We start from the raw sequence: 20,362 nt of genomic DNA on the forward strand, positions 1-20,362 counted from the left end.
AAAAACCTAATTGAGATAGCCTGCTGGTACCGTGTGTGTGTGTGTGTGTGTGTGTGTGTGTGTGTGTGTGTGTGTGTGTGTGTGTGTTAGGTCAAAAGTCGATGTCCAGTGTCCTCCTCAGTCACTTTCCACCTTATTTTTTGATTCAGGGCCTTTCACTGAACTTGAAGACTTGAAGGATAGGCTGGAGGGAGGGATTTTCCTGTATGCTGTGTCCCCGACTAGTCTCCCTTCTCTGAAGATACAGGTGTGTGTGCCGGTACACCTGGCTTTTTATATGCATGCTAGGGAAACTGGGAGGTGCCTTACCCCAACTGAGGCATCCATCTCCTCAGCTTTTACCTTAAGAAACCCCAGTGGCCTTTGCTTTTCCCATCCGATCAAGTGGAACAGAGCCGGGAGCTGTGCTTGCCACCAATCCTTTATTGAAACTGGCAACATACACACTTTATAATAGAGCAAAAATAACGTTCAGTATGTACAGCCTCTGTAGGGGGCTATCTGACTACACGCCAGGCAGAGTGAGGGCATCAAGTCTTCAGCGTGTGTACACAAGGACACCCAGACAGACGCCGTTGTGCACACTACAGTGAAATGACTTTAGAGGTCCAGTGGAAATTCAGTATGGTACCAAAGCCTCCTCCTCCATGCATAGCTCAGTCAGTAGCCATTTACCTGGAGTCCGAAGCCGAGATCGGTTGTGTGGCTATGAATCTCTTGAGCGAGACCACCTCTGCAGATAAGTTTGCCATTCCCTGCTTCAAATACAAATTCTCAGCTTCGGAAACCTTATAGCCACTGTCTTTGACTTCCACCACACCTGTTTTGAAGCTACTCTGAGTTTTGCTGCTCAGTTCTTTGTGATGCCAGTGTTCCGATTTGAGGGACCAATCTTGAATGTTCGTCACCTGCACTGAGAAAGGGGGTAGGGAGGAATGGGCCATACCCGAGGTGCCATGTTTCTCCAGGTCAAAATGTCTTTTGGCAATCGCTTCGGCGGGTGAAGAGAGTTTCTGCATGCCTTCAAACTCGCTGTCCAAGGCCTCCACTTTGACCTGCATGGCCTTGGCTTTAATCCGGAGCTTGTGCGGTAAGGCAGAAGGGTTCACTTCCGGAACTTTCACCACCGTGGCGTGGACCCGTTGCAGCTCCACTGGAGAATGGATGGGGCCCTTAGGGACCTGTTGTTCGTCTTCCCCATCAGAAGACTTGCCCACTACACCCTCATCGGTCTCTGAGGTTCTCGGGGAGTTGCTAGTGGACCCATGGACCTGCAGGAGGGGTGGGGAGTGGGAGTAGGTGGAGAAAGAGCTTCTCATGTAGCTCTGGTAGATGGAGGTGGAATACGCGCCCCGCTCCTCCCTGGCCTCCCTGGCAAAGCTCTCTAACTCCACGGGCTCCTGTTTGATCACAGGGAACTTGTTCTCAGGGCTCCGGCAGCCTCCCTGTGCGGGGCTTTCCTGAGTGTGCTCCACGGAGGACACCTCAGACACATCGGAGAGCGAGCTCTGGGGAGAGTGCTTGATGACTGAGATGCAACTTCCGGCTACCATCGCAGGCTCATGCTCGTCCACAAAAGAGCTCACGGCAGCCTTGGATGTCTGGTAGTCCTGAAAGTAGACAGCTGTGGAATTACTGAGTTTCTGGATTTCTTGGGCGTACGCCGTGGAGCTAATTAAACCAAATTTTAATTTCAGGGAGAGCAGCTCAGCTTTTAAAGTGGCATTTTCTTCTCCCAGGGCAATCAGCTTGTTCTCCAAAACCAGGTCATTGAGGCGGCGCTTCTCCCGAGATCTTTTGGCAGCTTCGTTGTTTTTCCGCCGTTTCTCCCAATACATGGCGTCTTTCTTCTCGTCCGGAATGAATTCCCGTTTTCTCCGACACGCCGAGGATTTGTTTTTCCCCATGCTCCCTTCGTTCAGGAGCAAATCTTCACCTGAGGCTAGGTCCTCGGCCACCTCAGCTAAGGCAGAGTTCAGCAGCAGCATCTTGTCTGAGCTGCTGGTAGGATCTAGGGGTGCGGGCTCCTTTTTGATGGTCTGCATTTTTCTCAGCTGCATCAGAAAGGACCTCCTCGTCCTACAGACCGGATGGAGGAGACAAATCACTGCCCCAGTCTTCTTTCAGGTCTTAAGGACTTCAGCCTCTCATCCATCCATGGGTCCTTCTGTTGTCCGGCACAGGGTAAATCTGTCAGGAGCCTTTCATGGGTTATCTGCAATAAAGGAGATCACAGTGAGTCCCTTGGGCAGCTGTGTGCTAAAGGGGGTGCTGTGCTGAGCAGTCAGCGGGTACTGGTACAAAACAGCTCAGGTCTTTTCTTTAAACGGGGGGAAAAAGATGTAGATACACAAACCCTTCCACTTCAGTGGCAAAGAACCTCTTTGCCTTGGACTGTGTGGTTCAGCAGAAAGAGGAGCTCAGGTACTTGGTCACTCACTCACCCAGTCACTAAATCTGTCATTCATCCCTTCATCCCTCCCTCCCTCCACCTACCCAGACTTGGACCCATGAGCATCCCTCCCTCCCTCTCTCCCTCCCTCCCTTCCTCCTGCCCTCCCCTCTGCTCTGGGTCAGATAGAGGAAAGCTGTGTTTAACAGAGATAAAGGGCAAGTGCAGGATCATACAGGATGATTTATCACAGGGAGGAAATGACAGACAGCCCTACAATGGTGACCAGAACATGAGTGCTGCCCTGCTTCAGAATGACAATAGGTAACTTGGCTCTGCCAAGGAAGTACATACAAGAACTTGGCTAAGCAAACTCTGTTAACCTGCTGTCCCACCTCTGAGGGCCTGGTGCTCCCCAGTCTGCCCTGGGAACTCCTCTGGCCTTACCATGAAGCTGCTACCCTTATAGGAAGTACTTGCACTTATAAAATTCAAAATGCAAGGCCTTTCAGGCTCACCGGCCAGACATTCAGGATTGACAGCCACAGTGCTTTATGGGGGTCCTAAAATTCAGCATAATAGACTTCAGTTATTTAGTCCTTTTGCACTAAAACAGTTACTATTCAAGGGGACTTATTATTTTTTTTTTTTAAACACAGCTCTCTTGAAAGTTAAGATTACTTCAAAACCAGAGAATATAATTATGGAAAGACCTTCTTTCGATCTTACTAATTAGTTTCAAATAAAATATAAGAACCGAAAAATAGAATCATCAACTGTTTTTCACTCCGAGTATATTTATAATATGAACTGGGTTTCACTTTGTGCGCATGTGTGTGTGAGTGTGTGTGTGTGTGTGTGTGTGTGCATGTGCATGTGTACCCACGTGCACGCTGAGGGTGGAACCCAGGAGAATGCTAAGTAAGCGTTGTACTCTAGGCTTTGCCACAAGACAATAAATCCTTTCCTGGCGCTTTTGGATCCCATACTGCCTCCAGAAAGCAAAGGTACACACAGCCCACACACATCATTACTCTCTGAGGCATCCTTCCCTAGGCTCTGTCTGTCACCTTGCCTTTTGACATAGAGTAGTCTCTCTCATGGCCCAGAACTTGCCTCATAGGCTAGGCTGGCCGGCCAGTGAGCCATGGGACCTTCCTCTCTCCATCTCTCCATCTCCTCAACTGCCAACTGTGAACCATGATATCCAGCCTCTTTTTAAATAAATGGGTATGGAGATCAGGTCTCCATGTGTGTGTGCCAGATACCTCAACAGGGCTAAGCCATCTCTGCTCTCACTCATAGAAGCCTGCTTGCACTTTCTGTCTTTTCTGCAGTCCCAAGAATGTCAAGGTCATACAAGGTTCTGCCCATCCAATTGGGCCACCACCACAGGGAGCAGTTCCCCAACTCAAATGAAGCCCAGGGGCCACTGACAGCGTGCTTTCTGACAATGACACCCCGTCAGACACCACTTCAAGGAGGGAGACACTGCAGACCAAAAGACAGCTTGTCAACCTCCAATCAAAAATACAATCTCTTTGCAGGGCAGCCAAGGCTACACAAAGGCTATCCTGTCTTGAAAAACCAACCAACCAACCTGGAAACACGTCCCTCCACACAGTGCTGGGCATGCTCCTCCTCCTGCTGCGGCTAGCGTGCAGTCAGTCACTCCGATGGGGTCCTTGCCCTTAAGTGGAACTGAGCTGCAGCCAAGAAAGATTCAGACCTTGGCCTTTCCTGTTGTGGGCTTCAAGTCTCCACCAAGCCACAGGTACTAGTTTTTAAATACCACACAGTCCCTTCCATGCTATTTTTCTGAGGTATGTTTTTCCCTCTCCATGTGCTTATGTTTTCCTCCACATACTTATCTCAGTTCTTCTTTAAAACCTAGTTCTTCCTTAAAACATACATTGTATTTCATTTACACAGTTCACCAACTGTGAGCTACTCTCCCCACAAGTCTCCACATCAGCCAAGCTCAGAGACATTGTTTTAACTGTGGATCACATGTCTGTGTGGATCCGGTTAGAGTATGTGCGTGTGTGCGGGTGTGTGCGTGTGTGTGTGTGTGTGTGTGTGTGTGTGTGTGTGTGTATGTTAGTCATGACAGGCCACCATGGCCAAGCTGAACAGGTAGCTGATTCTATTTAACCACAATTGGCCCACGGCTGGGGAGATGACTCAGATGATAAAGCCCTTGACTTGCAAGTCCAAGAACTGCAGTTTAATCCCCAAAGCCTATGAGAAAGTCTGGGAAAGGTGGCAGAGACTATAACCTCAGTGCTGGGGAGGTAGAGACGGAAGGATCCCCGGGGCTCACTCCCTGGCCAGTCAACCTAGCCTACTATGTGAACTCCAGGTCTGTGAGAGACAACGTCTCAAAAACCAAAATGGATAGAAATCGGAGGAACAACCCTGGAGGTTGCACTCTGGCCTCCCTACACACATACTTATGTACCAGTAGGCACATGCAGTCACACATACCTATGGATTTCTAGGTCACCGAATAAGGAACACCTACTGTATACTGACCACTGAACTAGACTGAAGATTCTAAGAGTGGGGAGGTTGTGCAGGCTGAGGGCCAAACTGAAGAGCACAGGCAGGACAGAGACACATGCTCAGACTTGGATCACGGTGGGACCTGAAGTGTGGATCCTGCTGACTCCACTCACACCAGATAGATGTCATTTATTTGGACATTTGCTAAGTCGTAGGCACTGGGGACATAGCCTACCTCATGTGCCCCCTTCAGCATCTTCAGAGGTTCACAGGCACAAGTGTCATCCAACACTCATGTGATAGCCAACCTGAGACCTCCACCTAGCCTGGACCCTGCTTTGACCCCTCACAGATCCTCTCTACATGCCACCTTTCAGTCCCAGACACACACAGCTTCCACCTCTCTTAGGTATGAACCTCATATATGTAATTATGAAGTGATTCTAGGGACAGGAAGGTACCATGGATCTAGCTAGAGCTTACTCCACAAGTTGGCTACACCAAGAAGAACTGTCCGGAGCTGCCCTCAATGGGTCTGGGCTATTTCACAGTCACATTTTAATCTCCTGAGAGTTGAACCTATGTTGAAACAGTGAAAAAGACATATAGCTATTGGCCTTGAACTTGTGATCATCTTATCTCAACCTCTTACACCTGTTCCAACCATCACCACCATCATCATCATTAATCTTTAAAAACATATGTGCTTATTTGTATGTTTTTGTGCCTATGTACATGCCAGTGCCTGCAAAGGCCAGAGACTTCAGGTCCTCCAAGAGCTAGAGTTACAACACTTTGTAAGCTGCTCACCGTGGGCGCTGGCAACTGAACTGAACTCAGGTCCCCTAAAAGAGCAATATGCATTCTTAAGCGATGAGTTATTTCTTCAGCCCCTTTTACTATCTTAAAATATATATATAATATACATATAATATATATATATATATATATATATATATATATATATATATATATATATATATTCAGGCACAAGTGGCATCCAACACTCATGTGATAGCCAACCTGAGACCTCCACCTAGCCTGGACCCTGCTCTGACCCCTCACAGATCCTCACAGATATATATATCCAGATATATATATCACAGATATCCCACAGATATATATATATGTAATATATACACAGTTATGAGTGTTTTGCCTACCTGGTACACTTGGAGGTCAGAAGGCATTGCATCTCTTGGACCTGAACCCAGCAACAAGTGCTCTTAACTGCTGAGCCAACACTCCAGTCCCATTATATTATCTTTTAAACAAAACCAAAAGTATATCTATTTCAACATTGTACATTGTGTTAGTTACAGTTTCTACTGCTGTGATGAAACACCATGACCAAAGAGCATCTTGGGGAGGAAAGGTTTTACCTGACTAACATTTCCACATTGCTATTCAGAATCAAAGGCAATCAGAGCAGGAACTCAAACTGGTCAGGAACCTGAAGTCAGGAGCCCATGCAGAGGCCATGGAGGGGCGGTGCTTACTGGCTTGCTCCTCCTGCTTTCTTACAGAACCCAGGACCACCTGCCCAGGTTGGCCCCGCCCACAATGGGTTGGGTCCTTCCCCACCAATCACTAATTAAGAAAATGCTCTACAGATTGGCCCACAGCTGAATCTTAGGGAGGAATTCGCTCAGTTGCTATTCTCTCTCCAGTCCTCTCTGGTGACTCTAGCTTTTGTTAAGTAGACCCACATGGAAGAAGCAGCCAAAAAAAGACTGAGCCACCAGCCAGAGATCACAGCGGTTAAAACCAAAGATGGCTCTCGGGTCTGTGTTCCTCAACAATGGATGCAGGGAAAACACAGCTGACAATATTTTTATTTTATTATAATATTCATAAAGTGCATGTGTGTGTCAAGGCTGCAGGCTAACACTGGGATGTTGCCTTTATTACAGCTCCCAGGATCTGCCTGTCTCTGCTCTCTGCCACCCCAGCACTGAGGATCCAAGCATGTGCTACTGCCCCATGGGTTCTGGGGATTTGAACCCAAGTCCTCATACTCCACAACAGGCATTTTACCCAGTGAGCCACCTCCTCAGCACAGTTGAGGCCACCTTCCAAAACCCTCAGTGTGCATGATGACTGCTTCGGATCCCAGTTTCTCACTTCATGACTAATCTAGCCATGACTTCACCGGTGTGTCACTGTTTGAAATCAACACAGACCGCTGGGCTACCTTAGTCACTATGTTTCTTTTTTTTGGTGAATAACTGACATGAAATGCCAATTCTATGATGTTACCCCCTGTTAGGGCCATTAACTCCATTACACCCATTAGCTGATAGGACTGCTTAAAGACACAAATAAAAAAGAGAAATTGGGGAGCAGGCATCGCGTCATGCCAGCTGACATACTTTCCCACGCCTACTGTGAAGACACTATCACTGTTACCACGTGCTTTTCTTTATAACCTGCTACAGGCAAGAGCTGAATTTCATAAGCCCAGATCCTTGAGTATATTTAAGTCAGATGACCTAAATACTTGGCAATTAAAATAAGACCTGACCTAAGAAAAGGCTGCAAAAAGGATCCAAATAGACAACATAAATTTGAGACAAGAGTTCATCCTGCAGGTGTTCCCCGATGGTTACTATAGAAACGCATGTGCATCTCCAACCTCTGACCTCCCAGAGAGGACTTGTGGCAGTTCACATTCTACAGAAACAGAAATGAATAAGCCCTCTGCACAGAGCACAGAACATCGTCCTTGTTTAGATATCAAAAATTGCCAGGCATGGTGGCGCATGCCTTTAATCCCAGCACTGGGGAGGCAGAGGCAGGCAGATTTCTGAGTTCGAGGCCAGCCTGGTCTACAAAGTGAGTTCAAGGACAGCCAGGGCTACACAGAGAAAGCCTGTCTCAAAAAACTAACTAAATAAATATAAAAAGTCCACAACAAGGCTGGTCGTGAGCTGCCGTGTGTGTGTGTGTGTGTGTGTGTGTGTGCTGGGAACTGAACTCGGGTCCTCTTAGCAGGGAGCCATCCCTCCAATCTCTATCTGTGAAAATTGTGGAAGTTAACCAATCAATTCATCACCTCCACAGACAGCAGCTGAGCCTTTTATCTTTACAAATCTTATTAATTATTATCATGTGGGTCCATGTCGGGGATCAGAGGCCAGCAACATTCAGAAGTTGGTTCTGTCCTTCCACTGTGGGATCTGGAAACTGAATTCAGGTCATTGGGTTTGCACAGCAAGCACTTTAATCCACTGACATTTTACATCAAGAACAAAACACTCTAGTTCCTGAGTGCTTAGCTCAGGGCCTGCAGTCACTCAGCAGTCCAAAGTCCACCCAGGGCCAGGAGAAACACGTGCTTGACACACACGTGGGACATACACACACATGAGCCATCTTTCACTGCCAGACCAGCCCTATCTCGGCAACAAACTGACCCACTTTTTCTGTTTGGATGCATCTGTAAATAAATGTGTCAAAACCTGATTCAGCTTACAGGAACAGAAAAGATTCCAAGTTCAACAAGGGATTACTTGAACATTAGATTTTAACCTTAATGAATTGGATGACAACCCCACATTTGATTAGCCCACCCTGTACTTTGTTGATTGAAACATGAACTAGTGTTTAATTGGCAATCTCTACAGTGCAAGGGTTTGCAACATTATATAGCAAGTCTGAAGTCAGCACAAGCAGGAGACACAGGGGCACCCATTAAAGCAACTTCACAGCTTGTGGAGAAGCTCACAGAGACACAACAGTAAGGGGGAGGGGGGGAGTAGAGACAGAGACACACACAGAGAGAATATACGAGTGTGTGTGTATATATAGAAATGTATTTTGAAAAGCCTTAGTTGAGAAGCTTCAAAATGGGAACATTATGCCTGTGAAATTGTAGTTTGAAGAGAGGATACTGTTTTTATTTATGTGCTACTGTGTGAACATCTGTCACATTGAACCAGTGCCTGTAGACCCTGAAGCTGGAGTTAACAGTCAGTAGTGAGCTGCCTGATTATGTTCTCCGGAGCAGTAGCAAGGGCTCCAGCCCAGTCATCATCCCGGCCCCTATTTGTCACATTTTTGGAAAATATAATTGATTGATCAAATTAGTAAGTTCCCCGGAGTCTTTCTTTTTGACTTTGCCATGACCATGAGCTTCTAATCCTCCTGCGTCCACCTCTTCTTCTGCACTGGGACTGTAGGTATCTACTCTGACATTGGTGTATGGGGTGTTGGAGACAGGACCCAGGACATTGGGAATACTAGGCAAATGCTACCAGTTGAGGTACAGCTCTAGTCTCCTCTGCATCTTAGGGACACAAATGTCACAACCTTGACTAGTTAGAGCATAAGGGGAACAACATCACAACATTGCAGAAGAGGGTGTGTGCTGGGGACCTGGGATGGCAGAAATGTTCCCAATCTCCCCAGCCTGGTTTTTAACATTCTCATTCACTTTCCTAATCAGCCCGTGACTATAAGTACCATTTATTGTGCCCTGTGCCTTAGGAAGAGAGTGGAAGGTTTATTTGAAGGCTACTTAATTACATTTAAGATCCCTAGAAAGTTAATAAAAGACACCGTGTTCTGATCATTGAAAGGCTTATAAACACCCAAACTCCAATGAAACCAGGTCCACAGAGCCCGGATTATTAACGAATGGCATCCAGCAAATCCCCACTAAACTTCAAAAACAAGCCCAAACTCTAATTAAAGCCATACTAGAAACAAAAATTCCCCCCACCCCTCCCCCACCACAACCCATTTCTAACTACAGGAAAATTAGTTACAAAGAAATGTGAGAGGTAAGTGGGGGTGGTGGCAATAAAAACTCATTTTGAAACTGAAAAACCCTCTTATGTAATTGCCTGTGGGCAAAGGTCAGTGTCTTTCAACATTCGCTTGTGAGTCCAATCTGGATAAAAATCAACTCAAATAAAATCGAGAAAAATAACAGGATATCAAACAATGTGCTAACCCTGTGAAACTCGGGGCATACCTGACAAAAACAAGAAGTGAGCATCAGCGGGCGGGGGGAAACCTCAATTACATTGTTTGTTATGTTTGACTTGAATCCCCAGCGTGCTCTCATTCCTCAATACAAATTAAAAATAAACAGCTCTTAACAGCATCAATGCCATCTGGGTCACAATGGAAATAATGAGGCGTGCGCCTCATTATTCCGAAGCCGGGTAAAAATAACGCCGAGCACTCTGACCCCGCCTTTCCAGCCCACGCTTCAATCAGACCTACATCTCGGAACCCAGGAACCCACTGATGATCACGGCTAGGTCAGCTAGAAATCTCCGCTGGCGGGAGTGAGTCAGGGGCCTTGCTCAACTCTGTGCTCAGCCTTTCACAAAGGGTTTTAATTTGCAGGCTGTTGCATCATGGTGATGTTATAATTGCCAAGATAAGCCCTCAACACAGAAAAGGAAACTGTTTCACAAAGTACAGTGAGCTTGTGTTCACTCTCGTTGGAGGGACAGGCAGAACGGTGGAGGAGCATGAACACAGCTACCACAGCTCCCATCTTTTGAAACTCTACGCTGGACTGCTTACCCAGCTTCTCTGAGCACCTGTTTTGTAAAGTGGGGGTGGAGGGTGGGGGTGGTGCCCAGTGGGTCCTGCCTTGTTTAGTAACTGCCCTTCATATTTCTGAATCAAGGCAGTGAGGACTCCAGGTTCCAGCCCTTTCTGCAAGGCACTATTTTGAGACTGCTCTGGGTACTTCGGGCCTAGGTTTCTTCATGGAGGTCAAGAGTCATCAGTCTAATGGTGCCTGGCTTTAGTTGACATCCACACAGCTCCCCATACCCTCTCTCTAAGATAGCGTGCATGTGCACAAGTGTAGGTGAGAATGCCCACTGCTAATGGTTTAGAGGAAGAGATCAGCCAGGCTAGAGAACTCAAGTCACAGAAAATTCCAGGGATCTGGAAAAGGCCAAGCTACTCTTGCTGTGGGGACCTCGTCAACTCCATTTCTTCCTAAGGTCCCAGTTACTTGGGACCTTGAAGCACTTCGATGCTTCAAGAATTATCTTGGTGCAAACATTAAGTAACATGCACAAGGCAAGGGGATTCAGGGGTAAAAGAGAAGGTGAATCTTTACAGGCCCAATACCAACCTGACTTCATTCTTTCTGTGAGATTCGGTTCAGTAAAGGAAAGCCAGTCCAAACATAAGCATTCTGGAAACATTACTGAGCTCCTTCTTAACTGTGCCGATCCACAGGCTTCCTTCCCCTCAAGTTTCCCTGAAAGGCAGTGAAGGTCTATCAGATACTGGGGAGAGAGTATCATATACTGGGGAGAGAGTAGCACCTACACCTGCCTTTTTTGCAACTCCCAAAGCAGACTCCCAAAGAGGGTCCCTAGGGTATCCAAGAGCATCATTTGACCCTGAATTCCAGGTTTGCCATCCACAGAGAGCAGCCTGAGCTGATCACCCTCCAAACACCAGGAGGCTTTCCAGTGGCTTCAGAAGGCCACCCGGAGAAACATGGAGCTGTGATGAAGTAGAGAGAGGAAGTAGAGAGGTACTTTTACAGGAGAGACAGCTACATCTATGTGGGTGACTTTGAATTAGGGACTCCTGGCCATATATATCATCCCGGGCTTTGGATCAAATAAACTTTAGCTACAATAAGAAATAATAAAAACTTGGGCTCCACTGTCCACGTTCAAGCAAAGACCCTCCTATCCATCACGGTCAAGACTGCCCTCCCTTCTTTCTGTAGCCATTTAGATGTCCTGCTTTTTCACTCCGTGAATGGAGAAGAGAGCTTGCCTCTGAAATTCAACGGAGACTCCAGAAACAAAGATATCTGCGAGGATCGAGGCTAGCGGTGTTCCGGAGTAGAGTCAGCTCCTGGCTCGGTCTGCCTGAGGCTGCACTGTCCCGAGGCCCAAGGCCACCAGAGCCTGCGCCCAGGAGGCAAGCCTGCTCTCCGCCTCAGGCCACCCGGCTCCCGGCGGCGAGCGCAGCACACCGAACTCGGCCCTGCAAGCCTCCGCCCCGCTCCGCGGCCGCGCCCCCACGCCGCGCCGCTCCCCAGGCCCGCCCCCCGCCGGGTGGGCGGCGCAGCGGGGCCTCGGCGCCGCGAGGACCCCCGCGCCAGAACAAAGGAATGCGGGAGGGGCTGAGGAGGCGCGCGGGCCACCGCGAGGCGCGTCCAGTCGCTGCCCAAGGGGAGCGCCTTGGGTCGAGGTCTCTGCCTGCCACTGCCAGGCGCGTGCCTGGTCTCCCGGACCAGCGAGGGGTGCAAGGACGCAAGATGAAAGGTGGAGCTGCAAAGTCCCCCCAGCCCCCGCCTCTGCAGGCTTGGGTCTCCCAGCCCAGCACGCAAAGTGGGTCAGGGTCTGCTGCTGGGGGGCCTACTGCAACTGCAGCGTCTTGGAAAACGGCTAAAATAGGGATAATATGTTCCAGGGGTCATCATCTAGAATGTCTCCGCCCCCTAAAATAATATCGTAGTTCAATTATGTAAATGGTACGCTAAGAAAACTATATCTCACAGACACTATTAAATACGTATATTCACACATCATTACAGTAAGTAAGAATCCGGGAAGAAATTTAATATCCGGATACTTACCATATTATTCTATCTCCAAGAATAAAACTAGGTTATACAGGCAAAAATACAATCTACTAACCTATATATACTTCCCATAACTCATCTGATCTGGGGGAAATTATGATGTGAAATAAATACTTCTGACCTCATTAGCCGTTGTTATTTACAAAAGCCAGAAAAGAAGGTGACACTTGGCCATTCCCTGTTGGCCTCTGAACGCAGCAGTTCCTCCAAAGTGTCCTTTAAAATGATAAATGCCCCCCCCCCCCCGCGTTCACCAGCAGTCTCTGGGTGCTGCGAAATGCCTTCCTAAAAATACAGTCTTATCAGAGGTCTTGGAAGGCGTGGAGTTAAAACTACAGCAAATGGCCTTGAGCTCGTATTTGCACACAGCCCTGGAGAAACCAGAAATAGCACCGAGGCCAGGATTGTTAAAATGTGATAGGGCTATATTTAGAAAGACGTACATTTCTTTTAGGGTAAAAGACACACATTTGGCAAGCATGAGCTATGTCAAAGCTTAGTCGGTCGTCACTTTCCGGCTTAAAATATCCTTTAAAAGAACCAACAAAACCCCTGTTGATGGTGACATTCTTCAACGCTGAGACTGCCCTACTTTCTTTGTGGCAAGATTATAAAATCACGTAATTAGCTCCCTTTCTATGCTCAACAGCCAGCAAATTCGGCAGTTACATAACCTCACATTTCCAGGAATCTATTAATGATTTGTCTTGTGGTGTCTTTAAAAAAAAAAGCCAATGACGATAAGGTGAGAAAAAAAAAGAAAGAAAGAAAAAGAAAGGCTGATGAAACGCATCGCATTCCAGTTGGGAAAAGTGGGGAGGCAAACGTCACAATGGCTCGTCCGGGTTTTAAAAATAACACCTCGGAACATTTAAGGAGCACCCCCACTTCCCCGCGCGCATTAGTGTCCAAGACTAGGATTTCTTCTTTCTTAATAATGAACTCCATAGAATCGTTTTAAAAATACGCGTATTTGGGACGATACAGAGGTACCAATAAGGATCTAATAGCCAACGCTGCGCTAAAATGCCCAAATCATTGCACACAAATCATACGCTCACATTCTCACATCAGTTCGTCCTCGGTGCCCACGTTTCATCGCTGGCCCATTATGCAATGTAAGAAAGGACACATCCCTCCACCTTCCCGAGGGCTCGTAAAACACGGTGACGACAAACGGGTTGGAAGACGTCGGTGCCTACACAGCGCCTGACACAAACAAACGCCGCGCAGGCATCTCCGATTGCCGTCACTGTTGGTACTTCCAATCCTCCTAAGCAAATCAAGACTCAACCCTCCCCCTAGCTGGCCCGGATTGGGGACTAGCGCGGTGAGACCCCGGAGAGCAGGGCACGTCGTCTGGCTGCTAAAAGGATCGGCCTCCACTCCGCCTCCACGGCGCGCTCTTCGCCACCGAAACATCAATTTTCCTGAAATCCGGAGACATTATGCAATAGCGGGGAGGAGGAGGGAGAGCGCGGCAGCCCGGGCTACGTGCGGGCGCCAGGGCGCTGCAATCAAAGCAGCTACCTTAAGGTGGCGAGTCCCCCCTCCTGCCAAGGCAGCAAAAGTTTATGTAATGCATGCCCCGCGCATACTCGCCGCCTCCCGCCAGCCCTGCGCCGCGCCCGCACGCATCCCGCGCCCTACGCCCGCCGGCCGCGCGCTCCAAGAGCGGGCACGGAGCAGAGCTGGGCCCCCGGGGCCGCCGGTGGGCGGAGCGCTTACCGTGGTTCTGATCCTTAGTCCGTGAGGGGGAAAAGAAAGGGCGGCTGTAACCCGGCTGGCGGCGCCGGGGCGCGATTCAAGCTCCGCCGGGCCCTCAGCGGGCGGTGGCGAGGGCGCGGCGCGGGAGACGAGCGGGCGCGCCGGGTCCGCGGGCGCCGTGGCCGCGCCGAGAGATGTGTGTTAGTAGGTCAGTTCCGAGCGCCGCGCTACGTCGCCGCCCGCCAGCCCCGCCGTGACGGGCGGCGGCCGCCCCAATCGCCGCGCCCGCGCCCGCCCCCGGCCCGCCGCCACTGGCCGCGCCGACAGGGGCGGGCTCCCCACCGCCCCGCCCCGCCCCGCCCCGTCCTCTCCGCCGCGGCGCCACTGGCAGTCCGCGTCCTTCTCTGGCCGCGGCCGCAGCTGCTACCCGCTGTCCGTGGGGACCCACGCCGAGCGCTATGTTGCGCAACGGGACGCACCGCGGAGCAACCCGGGGCACGCCTAAGAGGAGCCCAGGACCCTTTTGCCCATTGCCGGCCGCGCCCTCCGGGTCGCTGCGCTCGCTCCGTGGTGCCAGCACCTTTTTTGTTTGTTTGTTTGTTTCCCGGAGAGCCACAGAGGGCCGGGCTACCTGTTGCCAATAGAACCCCGGGCGAGGGCTATGGGGACACGGGCGTGGCGGGGACCTTGGCCTCCTTGTGCCCACGGTCCCCTCTGAGACCGGGAAAGGGGCGCGGCAGCCGGGCTACGCGGTGACTGAAATGTCCCGCTCCTCTCCCGGGCAGCGCCGCAACGGCAACACAAACAGCGCTCCCGACACAATTAGGGCGAAGACGACCCCTACAAAGTTGTTGGGTAACACGTTTGGGAAACCAAGCTAGACGCGGTTGGTCTGTGTCCCCGACCACGTGGAGAGGTCGCAACTGTCTCCGAGGACCTGAGGGTCCGCGGCCTCGGTGTCCTCGGCTGGGAAGCCTACCCGCTTTCGGTGCTCAGGCTAGAGAGAGCCACGGAGGGCATTCCCCGAAGCATCTTGAGCTAGTAGCTCTCCTCTCCTTTCGGTTCCCAGTGAACACGCCAGCCAGCCCGCAACCCCACCCGCCTTTCCCCAATTCCTGAGATGTACAAAAGACATAAGGAAATGGGAGACAGAGCATCTGGTGGCATGTTCTTAAGTCAGTCATCGGGTTGGCTATTGTAAAGGAACGTGGCAAACACTCCCCGCGTTTACAGACACGTAAGATTATAGCCGGCCTTGGCAAAGGGAGCCATATTCCTGACAGTGACGCACGCGCTTGCCCAAATATGGAATGTGGCAGGTGGCAAGGTCCTTGAGCTCGGACTGTGGGACCTGGGCTCGAATGATTCCCTCACTCAACTCCCTCCTTTCTAATTTTTCAAAGAAAGCAAACCCCCAAATAAAGAATGAGTGTGCGGGACCCCCACCCGGAACATCTCACCAAGTGGATCTCTTTCCATTTACTCCAAACACACAGTAACTCCACAGAAATCTCCGAAGCACATTCAGTGGTGGTTTAAATGCCATTCACCGTTGGACTTTTGGACGCCTTCACAGGGCAATAATGATGGAGTCTAGCTGGTAAAATACCCCTTAACCAATAAAGCCCCCATAGCACAGATAGGCAATAGAGGATAAATCTCCTTTCGCGGGTGCTGATCAGTTCAGGGAACACCCCCTCCCCCCTTTACACTTTGTTTGGACTTTTTGTTTTTTGTTTTGTTTTGTTTTTCCGAAGAACTAACTACCTTGATGTAAACGAATCTTGATTTGGTTAATCGGTTCCACTTTTCTCGGATTTACTGATGTCACAGGATCCCTAAGTAGGTAGAATGGAGAGTAGCGTTTTCACCAAAAAAAAAAAAAAAAAAAAAAAAAAAAAACTTGCCTGACTCACCCAAGGCTGACAGCGGAAGAACGGACTGCTGTGACCCACGAAGCTGTTCTTTATACTGAATTTTGAAATCTGATGCCTGTCTTCATTCCCGGGGGCAGTTTACATTGCGCCTCCACCACATTTATGCTTCCGTCATTGTCATCTAACTTGGAAATCAGAGGAAGTGTGAAAGATGTCTCTGATATCAACTTGGAAAACAACTCATTCGCGCCCCCTGGTGCTTAAAAACAGCTCAACAAGGTGATGGAGGCTCGGTCTCCAGGACTCGGGTGACAATGCGTCTGGTGTTACACCCTGGGGGTCCATCTAGTGGGCAAGTGCTTGCAATTAATTGAACTAGAAGAAAATTGAAACATAACCCTGGGGTGGGAGAACTTCCCCCAAGTCGCCAGTGTGCTGATTACTGAACAGGCTGTAAGTAGGGTCTCCCGAATAGGGAAATGGTGGAGGACTTTAATTGAAGTATGACTTTCAAACGAGTTTTTGCAGAAGTGCTGGGGCTTGAACCCTGGACTGCTACGTGCTAAGCAAGTGGTTTATCGGTAAGCTACCTTCTCAACCAAACTCAAAACGTTCTTACACTAAGTGGCTGGTTTGTTTCAGAGCGGGAATTGGTTTTGGATGCAGGAGCCAAGGAGAGGTGATCTGGACCAGAAAGCATTTAAGAATCTCTTTGTGTTTATACACTGCTGTAGCACACTCTGAGCAGCCAATATAAGAGGTGTAAGCTGAGAGCAGGTGGAGGATGTGGCTCTCTCTGAGAAAAGTTTCAGGGCGTGTCCAGCTGGAGGGTCGAGAGTACTCTGATGTACGCATCCCGAGGGTTTTTTCTTTCGAGGCGCCCGGCATCGAACTCAGGTCTAAGCCTGGTTACACGACTTCAGCCCAGTATCCAGAAGCTCTTGGCTTGGGCCTTGATACATACACCTAGTATTTTATGGGGGTTCAGGAGGTGAGCCACCCGTGGACTCTGACACAAAGAGAAAATGCCTTCACTATTACAATACCAGATCAGGGGACTGTGGCTCCAAGTTTTCAAAAGGTGACATTAAAAATACCTCGTGTGTGTGTGTGTGTGTGTTATGTATGTATATGAGTGTGAGAAATATCGAGCTTGTCGATGTTGGCAAGGAATTAATTTTCTTTAAAAGTGATGGCTTAGTGGAGAAAGGCACTTGCCACCAAGCCTGACACCTGAGTTTGAGCTCTGGTGGAAGGGGATAACTGAGACATTAAAGTTGTCCCCATAACCTCCGTATGTGCACTATGGTGTAGTTTTGAGTGGATGCACACATACAACACATCATAAATAAAAGATAAATAAATGTAATATATTTAAAAATAAATAAAACACTGGGCTAATTGTAGCTCAGTTGGTAAAGTGCTTGCCTAGCGTGCGCAGACGCCTGGGTCCAATTCCCAGAAGCATATGAACCAGACTTGGTAGTGCGCGTCTGCCATCCGAGCACCCAGGAGGTGCAGGCAGCAGGATCAGACATTCAGTCATTTTCAGTTGTAACGTCAGCCTCCGCCAATGTGAGATTATTTATGACTGATTGACTGGATAAATGTCTGAATGAATGAATGAATGAATGGTCAAATGACTGGCTGAAAGAATGAATGAATTGGTCTAGGACTTATCTGGCTGGAATCTAGAGATGGAAAAATGAAGTCCTGTGAGTATGGCTGGAAGGACAGTCACAGGCTAATGACAAGCCAAGTCTACAGCTCTCACTCTCTCGGCTCTGTATACCAGATGTCTGAATTTCTCTGTGGAATTGTTTCATTCGCTATGCACTCTTTGATGACCCTACCCCTTATTTGGTGGCCATGGCCAATGGGAGCACTCACTACCCACCACTGTACTGTGCTTATTGACCATCTAGTACCTCTTATTTGTCTCTAGTTTTTAAAATTTTTATTTATTTTTATTTTATGCATGATTGTATTGTCTGCATGTATGTTCATGCACCACATGTGTACCTGGTGCCTACAGAAGCCATAAGAGGACATTCAATCCCCTGGGACTGGAGTTACAGCTGCTTGTGAGCTGCCATGTGGGTCTGATAATTAAACCCCAGGTCCCCTGGAAGAGCAGTCAGTACCCTTAATTGGTAAGCTACTTCTTTAAGCCCCATCTCATGTCCTTTTTTTTTTTTTTTTTTTTTTTTTTTTTTTTTTTTTTTTAAAGACAGGGTTTCTCTGTGTAGCCTTGGCTGTCCTGGCATTAGCTCTGTAAACCGGGCTGGCCTTGAACTCACAGAGCTCTGCCTGCCTCTGCCTCCCGAGTGCTGGGCTTAAAGGTGGGTGGATGCTCCCACCGCTCTGCTCCATCCTGTACCTTTTAATTAAAATTTGCAGAGCAGAAGAGCAGACAGCTCCTAGAGACCTGTAAGGTGTCGTTTGTGTGCGCTTTCAGTTAAGATTTCACAGTAGGGGCCGGCAATCTAGGATGGAACTTCAGCTTTGACTTTTGGACTCCTTTATCCCACCAGGCATTGGCTCCTTTCAAGCTGGAGTAGGAAGTTTAGAAGCTATCCCCTAGCCCCACCCCCTCCTCTCCTGCCAGGCTCCTGCTGTGCGGTTCCTTCATCCATACTTCAAAAAAAAAAAAAAAAATTCCTGGCCTAATTCTCCAAAAACTGATTCAGCGGTTTTGTTTTGGGGGAGGAAATCGAGTAATAAAAGAGGGTCAAATACCGCTCCCCAGAGAAAGGATGGCTTTAATGCATGGGAGCCAGTAGGTGAAATAGCTCTGTCCAAGCTAAGAAAGAAAAGTCTCTACACTGCTTACAGGTTCTCCCCAGAGGAGAGCCGCTGAGGGTTCGAAGGCATTTCAAAGGCTTTCCAAATGACTCAGGGATGTGTTGTAAGCACAGTATTGCAAAAAAAAAAAAAAAAAAAAAAAAAAAAAAAGGAAGCGTGTCTTCAAATTCAGCCGCACACGGTGTACATGTCAGGCACTGAGTGTTCCTCTGCTCACTCAGATTCAACAGGAGATGTAGGGAGTTCTGGGTGCAGGAGGAAGGGAGACAGGCCCAAGGTGGCAAGAGTCAGGGGGCTCCATTAAAAATGGTCAGGATGGGGTGGGGGGCTCCATTAAATATGGTCAGGACTTTGGAAGCAGCTGATGGCATCCATTGCAAAACATGGTTGATGGAGCAAGCCTGCGGCAGCCGTTGACAACCAAAACAGAGCTAGCTGGCTTTCAAAGATGTGAAATCTACAATTGTGAAACATGTCCTAGCGAAAACCATTTTACTAAGAACAAGAGATGACACATCCACTCTGCGATACAACTCAGACCAAGAAGGTGCAAAGCTTATCTAAACGCTTCTATGAAGCTCTGCCCCGAGTGCTTTACTGGAAGAAGATATGGCTGCCAACCAGAGGCCTGGATTCTAGAACATTCTATACTCGGGTCTCATCTAGGGGATCATTCAAGTCTCTGAAGGCCTGCTCCCTCCTCCAGCCCAGGAGGAGTAGAAGTAGGCAGAAGTGATCCTGGAGCTTCAGTCCCTGCCAAGGTATAGTTAGGGAGACTGAAGAGGTGGGCTTTGCAGAGAGGCTGCTCCCTTCAAACCCTTCATGATGCCTCTGTTTAACAGTGCACAACGACAGACTCAGATGAAATTGTCTTCTGTAGTTGGTTTTCATGGAGTACTGATGAATACTCTGTCTGGCAAAGGCTCTTAGAAGCCAGGAAGCCGGGTGCTTGACCACACTTCTGGTCTTCTGAGAAGTTTCCAGTTTCATCAGCTCTGAGCAACTCTGCAGAAGTGCTCAGGGTTCAGCTGTCGCTGCATGAAGACAATCACGTATGCTACAGTCACACACGTGCACACACACACACACACTCAGGGGCATCAGCTGCAGACAGTCACACCTGTTACAGTCTTTCTCTCTCTCTCTCTCTCTCTCTCTCTCTCACACACACACACACACACACACACACACACACACTCAGGGGCATCAGCTGCAGACAGTCACACCTGCTACAGTCACGCACACAATTAGGGACATCTTATCAGACCGTGTACTGTTAGAGTGATGGAAAATCAGGCTCTGGCTATCACCAAAGGATGCTGCAACAGGGCCCACTGGTGGCTACGGAAATGGAAATCCCTGCCTTCAGCTCAACTCCCTGACTCCACTGACCAGTACTACTGCTGAGATAGGCCACTCTCCTCCATGGCTTTCTGCCTCGGTTTCCCTTCCTGGTAGTCATTTATGATAATAATATCGATTGCAAGATATCTT

At 48.8% G+C, this 20,362-nt stretch overlaps 2 protein-coding genes across 7 annotated transcripts; one reads left to right on the forward strand and one right to left on the reverse strand.

Annotated features, from left to right (window-relative positions):
• Positions 1 to 403: 403 nt before the first annotated feature.
• Nfil3 (nuclear factor, interleukin 3 regulated) lies at positions 404 to 16,122 on the reverse strand. Of its 6 annotated transcripts, XM_029468596.1 has the most exons (3): positions 14,208 to 14,380; positions 11,004 to 11,132; positions 404 to 2,215 (listed from the first exon to the last, which is right to left on the reverse strand). In XM_029468596.1, the coding sequence occupies exon 3, from the start codon at positions 2,058 to 2,060 to the stop codon at positions 672 to 674; it is 1,389 nt and encodes a 462-aa protein (XP_029324456.1). In that variant the 5' UTR covers positions 2,061 to 2,215; positions 11,004 to 11,132; positions 14,208 to 14,380; the 3' UTR covers positions 404 to 671. The 6 variants fall into 6 exon arrangements, with proteins under 6 accessions (XP_029324456.1, XP_029324460.1, XP_021036045.1 ...); XM_029468600.1 differs by lacking the exons at positions 11,004 to 11,132; positions 14,208 to 14,380 and adding an exon at positions 16,103 to 16,122; XM_021180386.1 differs by lacking the exon at positions 11,004 to 11,132 and having other exon boundaries at positions 14,208 to 14,381.
• On the forward strand, positions 4,512 to 14,232 carry LOC110307674 (putative HTLV-1-related endogenous sequence). The gene is made up of 3 exons (XM_021179917.1): positions 4,512 to 4,528; positions 11,738 to 12,229; positions 13,785 to 14,232. Exons 1-3 carry the CDS (start codon positions 4,512 to 4,514, stop codon positions 14,230 to 14,232), a joined length of 957 nt encoding a protein of 318 aa, XP_021035576.1.
• Positions 16,123 to 20,362: the final 4,240 nt, after the last annotated feature.

This window comes from Mus caroli, chromosome 13 (assembly GCF_900094665.2).
Source record: "Mus caroli chromosome 13, CAROLI_EIJ_v1.1, whole genome shotgun sequence".
NCBI lineage: Eukaryota > Metazoa > Chordata > Mammalia > Rodentia > Muridae > Mus > Mus caroli.

What these genes read in the sequence shown, in the direction of transcription:
- Nfil3 (XM_029468600.1), bottom strand. Translation starts at nt 2,060, where the DNA reads ATGCAGCTGAGAAAAATGCAGACCATCAAAAAGGAGCCCGCACCCCTA.
- LOC110307674 (XM_021179917.1), top strand. An exon ending in CAGCCCAGCACGCAAAGTGG is followed by an intron (nt 12,230 to 13,784) that starts GTCAGGGTCTGC and finishes CCCTCCCCCTAG; the next exon opens with CTGGCCCGGATTGGGGACTA.